At 36.0% G+C, this 11826-nt stretch overlaps 1 protein-coding gene across 6 annotated transcripts in view; it reads right to left on the bottom strand.

The window, feature by feature from the left end:
* Nucleotides 1-11826, bottom strand: part of LOC108749978 (nephrin-like) — a 320122-nt gene that overhangs the window by 12330 nt on the left and 295966 nt on the right. For all 6 annotated transcript variants that reach the window (XM_018489096.1, XM_018489101.1, XM_018489103.1 and 3 more), the window contains exons 5-11: nt 7671-7841; nt 6489-6779; nt 4406-4705; nt 2681-2817; nt 1951-2104; nt 1412-1714; nt 361-636 (exon numbers count right to left, since the gene is read on the bottom strand). In XM_018489096.1, coding sequence (XP_018344598.1) covers nt 361-636; nt 1412-1714; nt 1951-2104; nt 2681-2817; nt 4406-4705; nt 6489-6779; nt 7671-7841 — 1632 coding nt within the window. The remainder of the gene's footprint in view (nt 1-360; nt 637-1411; nt 1715-1950; nt 2105-2680; nt 2818-4405; nt 4706-6488; nt 6780-7670; nt 7842-11826) is intronic.

Raw genomic sequence — 11826 nt, 5'->3', positions numbered from 1 at the left:
TATATATATAATTCATAATAAATAAAATAGGATCCGATATTATATATATTAGCGAGAATAATATAAAAAAATTTTTTAGGATCACTCGATATCTGAAAAAATAATTATAAGAGAAAGAAAGGGAAAAAGATATTATAGAGATATTAAAGAAAGATTAAAATAATTATATAAAATTCAGCAAAAACTTAGAGATAGAAAATCATGTGAGAGATAGACTTCAATTATGTACAAATAGATATTAAAGTCAATACAATTTTTTAAAATATCAAATACTGCTAATTTCTTTTAGCACAAAATTAATCGTGATGATATTGTAATAAAATTTATTTGCAAACTGACGCAGTGATATTGTTCACTTACACTGCACGGTCAAATTTAGCTGGTAAAAGGTGGTTCCTTCCTTGTTCAGCGCTTCGCATATATATGTACCGGCATCATGACGATCCAATCTCGTGATATTTAGCGTAGAACCGTGTGCTGTTATTCTCTTACCGCTACTACCCAACGGTAGACCATCCCTTGTCCACGTGTATTCCGTCGTGTTCGGATTGCCTCTTGCCGATACGGAAATTACAAAAGGCTCTCCTTCCAGGCCGGTTAATTCGTAAGGGTCCAGTGGTGAGAATATCGGCTTGTCTGAGGAATAAAAAAACAAGTTCGTTATGGTATTTTATTTTCATAATTAAGCAAGATATTAAAAGAACGAATATATATATATATAGTTTGATATAATTTTCAAATAAGCACATATAATATCGCGAAAAAAAAAATGTAAATAAATCTTTTTAAAATTACTATTTAATAAAACTGTATAGCTTCATTTTTTTCGTTTATACAAAGCTTCGAATGTTAGTTATATAATTTTACTTTTTCCATTTTCTGGATATAATCATGCAATTAAAAAATTTAAACAATCCATACATTGTTATTCGAGCAACGAGATTACAATTTTAAAAAGGATGGAAAGGCTGTTAAATTTACATATCTATTTATTATCTATATACTTATATATTTAATATTTTTTAATATGACGTGCGTATCAGTGTATTTTTAATATGTTTTTATAACAAGCTTATAAAAATAAATAGCAGATTAATTGTTCTCCCTCCACAATTTCATCTATGCATTCTTTTACACTCATTTGCGCTTCGATTGATTGTTATTTTACGCCGTTGTTATTGTACAAACGAGGTATCGTGAATAAAATGCAAATAAATTTATACCAGAGCGGAATCCAATATATCCAGGGAGATAGAAAGGGATACTACCGTGCATTTGCGCTCTGCAGAGATTTCCGGGTTGAATGCACTCGCACTACTCGTATAGTCGGACACGATCGTGCATGAATGCTGATCTTCGCAGGTGTACAGATTATGTCGTTAAGAGCGATCTACTTAGGGTCTACACTCACATAGCACATCCAGTGTCGTAGCGTCGTGGCTAGATCTCCCCAATTCGGCGTTCTTGGCCTCGCAGGTGTACACTTCGCCGTTCATGTCCTCGGTTAAATCTAGCGTGAGCTCGACGGACGAGAGGTAGCCGCCGTGTAATCCGGGCTTGGTGCTGTTTCTGGTGCCGGGTACCGGTATCCCATTCTTCCACCACGACATTTCGGCGGCGGGATTGCTGCTGCTCGATTCGCAGATTAGGCGTCCCTCCTGGCCGGCGTGAAAATCCTGGGGCTCGCGGTTAATCTTCACCCTCTCGGGCGGAACTGGAGGGGTTGAAAAAGTCAACGGTTTAAAATATCGTTGCGCCGAGATTCGCTACTCGCGACGTGAAGAAAAAGTGAGTAATTATAACGTCGTTCAATCACTTCTATGTGCTAGCTTTTCTTACTGGAGAAACTTAACGTCTCTCACTCGATCTAGAGTGACCCCCCCCCCCCCACGATAAAAACACACAAAAGGCTTCTGATAATGAATATACGCGGGATGAGTCATATCTTACAATAGACTTTTAGCACGAGAACGTTGAGCAGGGGGATCTCGGTGGCGGAATTCGTCGCCTCGCATCGCACGTGGGCATTGTTGTCGGACGCGTTGACGAGTATCGCCAGCTCGCTCGAGACAGCATGATTTCGCTGTCTCACTGTGCCGAGTACCTGCATTATAAGACAATGTTAACGTAATCTATCTGTATCCGCAGTGGCGGATCTCAAAGTTGATTTAGAGATCGAGATGCTTGCGAAAATTAGAAAACTACAAAAGTACAGAAAAAAATCTATATAAATTATCAGATTTAAAAATGAATAATTCTTATTATTCGAATTATCGATTTTCATTGTTCTTCCCCGAAATTCTTTCAATTCTTATTTGAGAAAAGGTCGCAAGAAGAATTAATTTTCATTATTTTGTGCAATTATTAAAACTTTAAAAAGCGGAGTTTTAAGATTTCTGTTCAATACACTGCGAGGAGTTTTAATCTCCAGATGTAAGATTGTTGTCCAAATTTAAAATTAAGCTTCAGTCGCAAGAAAAACAAACGTATTTGGGATTGGAGAGATAATCCATTAAATTAATAGATTAATTACTTCCGTCATCATGTCTTCGATAATTGGTAAAATATTTGAAACTGGAAGAAATGAGGAGTTTTGCATTTACAGTTTCATGTATTTTGAGTTTATGTGATAATCCGCCACTACTAGATTTACGACGATCCTTTGTACAAGTTCATGTACCTTGCGGTCGTTTTTGTACCATGTTAACGTGGCCAATGGATTACCCGCCGTAGCGGTGCACATGAGCTTCAACACTGTTCCAGCAACTATCGTCGTGCCCTCTTCGTATCCGGTGACGGTTAATTTAGAAGGTGGATCTACAAAATTAAATAAGTTCAATCATAACCGGTTAATTACCGTTTGAATATTCACACATTATGCATCTCTAATATTTGCTACGCTGAGAAAAACGTCTCTGATTGAAAATGGACGAATCAAAAGATTTTGATTGTACCATTCAGAATTCCTTATCTCAACCAGAATTCTAGTAGATTTAATCAAAAAATTCTGATTTATTCATTTTCCATCAGAATTCCAATTAATTCCAATCAGACATTTTTCTCAGTGATATTATATACATATATACTCGTGCACGATTTAAAAGTACTTTTATCGAAAGCCAAAATGCGAATGTAAGTGAAAAAAGAATTTATACGATATAAAAATTTTTTACACCAGGAACGTACGTGTAATAGAAAAGCACTCGAACATTTTTGTCACGCTACAATACGCGCGTTTATCGTTCGTCTTCGCCTCGTTTGTCGACTTCATCTCACTGTTCACTGAACATTCGGTAAAAGGCTTATGATAATTTGTAAGGATTATTTGTTGAATTCAGTTACGCTATTGGACACGAGTGGCATTCGTTATAGTCTCGGATTGCCGAGCGCGGTATTGATTGGAGGCCACTAATTGTTTAGTATATTCAGACAGCGAATAATTTTAATGCATGTAATTACAAACTGAAAACGCAGTTGATTATACAAGGATTATTTATTTATGGCGGAAATTAATGTCGGTCGATTACGGTTGTATTATTGCGAGAGTGTATCATGCGCGCAACATGACGTAATGTCGAATATGTTAAATGAATTCTGACCATCCGATTCACAAAATAGTGTGCGTATGCGTGTTTTGGGACTCCGGATAACAGTGGCGTGGTCGATTAATTTGTCATCGCGTGCCGTGAAGATGTCAACGGGAAACAACAACAATAATATCGTTATTCCAATTTTCTAAACATGTGTTACAAATTGATCATTATAAAAAGATTTTTCCGACAGCTTGAGAAGGGCTATTTGCACGCGTTATAATGTTTCATTTTAGGAATGATCATTTTAACTTATCTTGGGGACACAGCTTTGCTCACTTTATTATACGCACAGGAATTGTATATTATATTATCTGCGGCAAAGAGCATTTTTAATCAGAAGTTAAGAGAAGAAATAAATCTTCATATAACGTTATTTTATATTATACTAATATGTTGTTTACGTTTTAATTAAAAATATATTAAATGTCGGTTCCTCTTTAACGAGAATATATCCATGAAGAGGATTAATTGCATTCGTAAATGAAGCGAAGAGCGTAAATAATGAACTGAATTTCATTTTTCGTTTTAATTACGTTAATCCTACCTCATTTTTATCTTAACGAGGATTTATCTGACGCGCGGCCGCTAAAAAATTTAATATCGACAATTGGCAATTGGAAGGTCCTTCCGTAAAATATCTCGTGCAGTAGTATTTCGGTGTATCCAGTATACGAGTCTTTGACGCGGGACGGAAATTAGATTTTCGCCGCGGGCGAGAAGAGCGGTGTCTCGTTACAACTGCAATGTGCCCGCGCGATGCGCTTGTACCGAATGCCTGGCGAAATTGTATGATAGAGAAGAGGAATGCTCACATATCACGTTGATGGTGTGCGTGCCGACCACATTCTCCGTGAGCTTGGCGTTGGAAGCGTGGCAGATGACGACGATGCTGCGGCTCTTGCGATTAATGCTGAACGTCACGTTCGAGCTGGTGATCCAGCCACCGTTCGGTGCCAGCTCCGTCTTCGAGGCGTTGCTCTCGAAATTATGCCCGTCCACCGTCCACTTTATATCCGCGGGCGGATTCGAGTTCTCCGTCGTGCAAGTAATGAGCACCTGGTCGTCCGCCTTCGCTTCGGTCGGACCGGTGATGGTTACTCCGGCAGGCGCGACTGTAGAATTATATAAAAGTAAGCGTGTGAAAAAATTCGAATTGGTTGATCTGAACGGTTCATAAAAACTCACGGTGGGAATGGTATAAAAAAATAAAAAAAAAATGGATAGATACGTTAGAAAAATGTCTGGTTGGATTAATTGGAATTCTGGTTGAAAATAAACGAATCAGAACTTTCTGGTTAAATCTAATACTGTTCTAGTTGAGACAACTGGAATTGATATAATCAGAATCTTCCGATTCGTCTATTTTTCAACAGATACTTTTCTCAATGTAGATATAAATACTTAATTAATTTGGAGCAAAAGCAGAATAAATATTCAGTGAATATATGCTCTCTAAATTCTTCAAAATGAATTTCACTAAGGAATTTAGATAGTACGTATGTAAAAGATAAAAAAAAAACGGAAAATGCCAAAAGAAAAATAACGAAAGACAACTTAAATTATTAACTCTTCGAAGCTACGCTGTGGGAACGATACACTTGAGTATAGCATACCTAACTTAATTCGATTTTCATGAAAAACTTGCATAAAAATGAACACTTTATAAAGATCCTGTGGCTGAGACAATATTTTTTTTTACAGATTTTTAAGATGCATATATACATTGTAAAGAATTTTTTTTTCGATCAGAACGCTAGATATTAAGGAATCTAACGATATCAAGTAAATGTATGCATCTTTATCCACAATAAGATTATAATCAATAGAAAAAGAATTAGAAAAGCATTGAAAAAAGAAAGCCGGGTATGCCACCTAGAATAGCATCGAAGATTTAGATTCGAATTTTAGTGATCTTGATATCCTGCTAAGCAAATTCCCGGGAACCGAAAGCCACCAAGCTACATTTGAAAAATTAATATCGCTTGCTGTCGTCAATTTTCATTTTTCAAGCTGGCCGTAAAAAAAAATGAAATATAAAGTTTACCAACAGGCTGTCAATATCTGTAATAGGACTGTCGACGAACCGTTTACCCTTAATCGTAAATGTACGATAAGCCAGAGCCGTGGTATTTTCTAGCTTTATCGCATATATCACGCGAACATAAAGTTAGCAAAATTTCAATTTCGGTAACGCGAACGTAGCCTCGGCGAAAATAGAGAAGCGGAATTATTTATGCGGCTGTTCCGTCGGCAAGAGATCGTCCATACGCTGTGCAACCTTAGTTGTGCAATACTATGCTTTGCGGCAAAGTAATGGTGAGTGCCACAGACAGGTACCAGGCAACGTTAATATTCTAACACCTTAAATACGTCTCAAGTATTACTCGCGAGAAATACGCATTCTACAAGAAATTCAAGAACAGAGAAGAGCAATAAAAAAATCCATATTTTTCCATTCTTTTTATTACCCACTTTTTGAAATTAGCATCTGAGGTTAATTTTATGTCAATTAAATCATCCTCGAAAATTATTAATTCATTAAGCCATATAAATAAAATTATCGAACATTATTGTGGATAAATTAAATTAAGATATTTTGCGTTATTCATCATATTAATACAAAAAGGATGATAACATACAATTACATAGGGATTAGTATATATTAGCATTATTAAATGTATTAAAAGTATTAAATGTATTAAAAAATTAAAAGTCCATTAGTCCGATTAATATAAGAGACGATAATAACATGCAATTATATGAAGGATGGGTGTAACGCACAGGGAATGAATGCAGGGAACGGAGGGTTTCTCCGAGCGTTTCTCGAAATGTAATTTGCAATGCGTTTGCACCGCTACCTAATCGCGCGCAATTATCGTAGGCGCGCACACTTACACAGTACGGTGAGATCGACGTGTACTTTCATGGGTTGCACACTCATGATGTTGGAGACCTCGCATCTGTAGCGAGCCTTGTCGTCCTCCGCTCGGGCGATGAACGAGTACACGTTCTCGCTGACGCCTGGGCCTCTGCGATGGGCCGCCGTGACCTTCTCGTCGTTCCTGTACCAGACAATTTCCGCCTGCGGATTTCCGCCGCGTGATCGACAGGCGAGCTCCACATTTTGACCGCGTTGCACAGTCTCACCCTCGGTGTAGCCCTCTATGTACGGTGGACCAGGTGGATCTGCAAAACAGACGCCGCGCCGACGTTACGCCGTTGTACAGAAAGAAGGCGTCGTGCTAACGAAACTCATTTGAAAACATAATCCGGATAATTGGGAACGAAAGTCATTCTCAGCTCAAATCACTTAAAGTGACGACGCGTATGCAAGATTTGAGAAGAGCTCGACATATACTTCCGTCCGTATCGCGCATTTAAACTTTCTGTACATACATTTGGCAAATTGCCATTCGTTCTGAGGATTATATTGCGTAATAAATTCAACCTAACTTGTTACATGAATTTCATTTGTTGGCGAACGCTAAATAATTTTACTATTACCGCGACATATATTATAGCATATTATTTAAATTGTCAAAGTTAACCTCTTATTATTCTATTTTATAATAGAAAGCATTTATTCGCGTATAAGTAGAATTCGCGTTATTTTCCGGCACAAATAAAGCATTGTAAAGTTAAGGATGTATTACACGGATATTTTTAACGAAATGAAAAAAATTACAGATTTTTCTATATTGTAGTTATATAAAAGTAATATAAAAAATTTCGCGATGATTTAGAATCTGAATTAAAAAATTGCATTAATAAGAAATAGACATGTCTTTCAAAAAGATAATTAAAATAAAATGAGCAAATTTTGCGCACATAATATTCATTTGTATACGGAAAGTATAAATTTTCAATTCTATTTTTTGCAGACAGATAATGCATCTAATACATCCTTAAAGATAGCAGAATTTGAAATGAAACTCGACTCGATAATGCTTATACGAACTCTAATTTCGTATAACGCTCGCTATACGTTTTTCACGACAATATATTAAGGTAACGGCGTCATGACATAAGTGATGACGCGGGTACATGTTTTTGTAACAAATATAATACAATACTTACAGAAAACGGAAAGTGTAATGGTAGCCCGCATAGGCCTATCTATGGGAATTGCCGGGTGGCTGGCCTCGCAGGTGTAATCCATCCCATTATCATCCGCCGTAGGCATGATGGTAATAGAACCGTGAGTGTCGTATTTGAGCAATTCCTTCGTCTCCCCAGGCTTCTCCTTGTCTGAAACATTGACCACGCAAATCGCGAAATAAATATCACCTGCCACCTGCCTCCACTTTATAGCGAAATTAAAACTACTTTTCTTTGACTAGATATTATTTTTTTTTGTTTTACCATACACGTTATTCGACGAGGATTTCAAGAATGTGGAGTAGCAAGTTGCCATAAGTTCCAGTTGTCATTTACTGTTATCTGATAGCAGCAACTAACCACTTTTCTTTAATGTTTTATTATTGTTTGCTTTTTTATAATTGTTTAACAATTTCGAGAAAACGCAGATGATGACACATCAATATTTTATTAATAATACTATCTAAAATTTTCCGAGAGCTATCCGAAAAAATTGCTTCCAATATTTAAATTACATATATTACGCGTCTTTAAAATTTATAAAATCAATTTTAAATATTAAAAAAAAAAAATTAAATTATAATCGGCCATATTCATTGATGAATATCTGAATGTTTGAATTCATAGCAAAATTAATTTCAATGCCGAGCGATATCGATCCTTGATCGTGACTTTAATCGCTCGATTATTTGTGGAAATTGTCAAATTAATTCGAGATTCATGAAGAAAGTTGAATTATTCATAAATGACGCGCACAAAGATAATTTATATTATAGTCGCGAGTGTACGTAACGTTACGCGAGAAAGATACGCGTACTCGCGTTGTGAATCTCTTTTTAAATCTCCGTTAAAAGCTTCGGACAAGCTTTTACAGCGAAAGCACGATGCATGACTCTTTATTCCGCACGCTGCAATCCACACGGTTTTTGGAGACACAAACGCCGGAGATACAAACGCTCTCACCGGGGTTTGACTGGATGCGTAATGGTCGAGGAAAGATTGCTGCTAGAATGACGAGCGAGATGCGAATAAAGCATCTCGTAACAAAGGAAACAGCGACGATCGCGATTTATTTCTGCACGTAGAACTTCACGCTGTTCGCAGCATCGCTGTTGTTAGATAGAGCGCATCTAATAGCTTTATATACTGCAAATCCAAATGTGTACACTACAAATCCAAGTGTGTAAAAAGTGACTTCAACATATGTGTGTGATTTATTTTTTTGTGTAAAAATGACACTATACTGCACGTTTAAATGTGTAAATCCATTTCTGTATGCGGTGCAGTGTGTTATTTTTACAGGGAAAACTAATCACACACATATATCGAAGTCACTTTTTCCACATTTGGATTTCCAGTGAAATAAGTGCCTCCATATATGAGTGTGATTTAGTTTTTCATTAAAATAACACACTATACACTGCGCAAGAAAATGGATTTACACTTTAAATGTGTATATAGTATTATTTTTTGTTACAAAAAACTAAATCAAACATATATGTATATCAAAACACTTGTTACACACAAGGATTTGCAGCATAGCTATTTGTCACTCCTTTTCCTTATAAAATTAAATAACATTGACGTTAAATAACGTTGACGTCGGATACAATATTAAAAATATTAAATATTATCTATCGATGCAAAGAAAAAGAGACAATTTTTATTGCGCGAGTGAAAATTGAAGAAATGTTGTATTTTTCGTAAAAGCAGCCTATTTTCGTGCCTACAAAAATAAGTTCATGGATGGTGCGATTTTCATTACAGTGAATTACAGAATTTAAACATTATTTCCTGTTTTTAAAACGTATTATAAATTGCAATGGAATTGATGTTCATGTTACACCGACAGGGATAATATTAAAATATGTAACGTAATGTAAAATAATATCAAAATACTCATTTTAACTTCAATCGAATAATCCGCTAAATGTAAAGAGCAAATTTGTTTTAAATACCTACAAATTCATCACAGTCTGCTTACGTATATTTTCCGATAATAAATTCGCGTTACGCGATAATAATCGCAATGTTCGTAGAAGTGCGGACTTTCCTTCTCCATGCATTTCATTCGAGTCGAATATATATACGTAGAATTCACGAAACATATGCAGCTAAATTTCTATAATATATTGAACCAATCACACAGTTAATTAAACAATAAAACGGCAACTAGAGTTATTATGCAAAACGCCGCAGTGATATTCTAATATTTTTATACGACACTTTTATGTTGAAGTTTAATTTCTGTAATCAAAATTATTTAGTGCTATGTGAGACGGGTCTACATTTTGTAAAATTAAGTCATCTCTATTACTCTTTCTTTTATCCTTCCTTTTTCTAGATTAATATTTCATCACCGACAAGAAATAGCAATTTCTGCATTCATTGGATATTCATTCGTTCATTCCTGTTCATCGAAATAGTTAATGAAGCGTCTTTATGCATCACATTTCGCAGAAAACTTTTCTTATCTACTTTCGACGACTACGAGCTTGTATTTGCAAAAATTTAGTCAGTATTCATTTCACGAACACACCCCGTGCATCGTATAATCGTGTCGCGTCGCGTCGCGTCTCTGTTCATCTCGTCCACGCTATTTATCGATGTTCTTATCGGGATATACGAGTATATTTTAACCCTGCGCGCCGGATGGTGGTAAAACCGGCCGATGCAATCGTTTGATGTCTCGTCGGGTTGTCTCCGGCCGAATGTAAAAACGCAACGCGGTAGCGCGAGCGGGAGACAGGAATGTCAATTTCGGTAGTTGGAGCGCGGCCAGAGTTGTGTGTCACGGGATCGATCGAAGATGCACTTGGCAACTGGAAGCGGCGCTAAGAGGGAGAGGCGTCTCGATGCCGTCCCAATCTTTTTCCCCACTTCTATGCGCGTCGCGATGAGCGTCGCCCGAGAACGGCTTCCTACGAAAACGCGAGATTACTTATTCGCCTCTCGAATATCGTGCGCTAAGCCGAATCTAGACTGAGCGAGACGTGCGCGAACGAACACGTATAAACAGTTTACTCCAATGAGTGCGATCGGTACGGTCTACAGCTATTTCGCTAAGATTATTTATTCATGCTTGTTCGTGCTCGCATGCTTAGCTTAGGATCCTATCTTAATGCTGTATATTCACGCGTATTTCGTCTAGTTTGCAATTACGACGAATTTGACTAACTCAGGGAATATAAAAGACCGTAAAGAACGTAGCAAAAAGGATTTTTAGACGTCTGAAAGATTTGGGAATCCTTCAAATGCCTTTTACGTCTTTTCCTGAGTATTTGGATTACTGCAAGAATCTTTTATACAATTCATGCATTTAATTCGCTTCCAACCGTTGAAAGATAAATAGAAAGCTGTCTCCTTTTTCAATGTTTTCTCTGGTTACGAAATTTTTTTCTCCAATTACGAAAATACCCAAAAATACAGATAAAGAAATACGTATATGTGTTAGAATAAAATTACTTTCAATGAAGCAAATCCTATTCTTTAAAAAGATCCGTGTGTTCTTATTGTCATTCACGTAACATTTCGGATTGCTTGTTGAAATATCCTTAACAAGAAAAAAAATGTTTTTTTAACTAATAATTTTTTACTCAAGCAGAACGACAAGTAACGATAATGTCAAAATGACACTAAAATGAATCGGAAATGATTAAAAAATGACTTTTAACGATCATCTTGAAGTCATTTCGACATTTTGACTTGTTGTTCTGCTTGGGTAGATTCAATAATTGCTATTGACTCTGAAGAATTATTATTAAAAAACACATTGATATAAAAAAGATATTTGAAGTAAGTAATCCCAAACATCAATTCTACGTCAATTTTTAAAAAGTGTTTTCAAACTTTTAGAAAGTATACGTGAAGTATACGTTGAACTTGTCGATAATTTCTGTTATCACTCACTTTACAGTATCAATAACAGTCGCCAGTTATTTATAATGAAAGAGTTTAATCAATCTCTTTCTGATATTTCCGCAATTCAGAATTTAATGAAAAAAGAAATTAACGCACTGAAAGAAAATTTACTAAATCTTAATACATATTTCTTTACAGTCCTAACAAAAGTAAAAATATATTCGTCTTAAAATTTACTTAAAAAAATAATAATTAAATAATCTAATTAACGGTT

The sequence above is a fragment of the Trachymyrmex septentrionalis genome, unplaced genomic scaffold (genome assembly GCF_001594115.1).
Source record: "Trachymyrmex septentrionalis isolate Tsep2-gDNA-1 unplaced genomic scaffold, Tsep1.0 scaffold32, whole genome shotgun sequence".
NCBI lineage: Eukaryota > Metazoa > Arthropoda > Insecta > Hymenoptera > Formicidae > Trachymyrmex > Trachymyrmex septentrionalis.
This window is presented reverse-complemented; position numbering and strand designations above follow the sequence as displayed.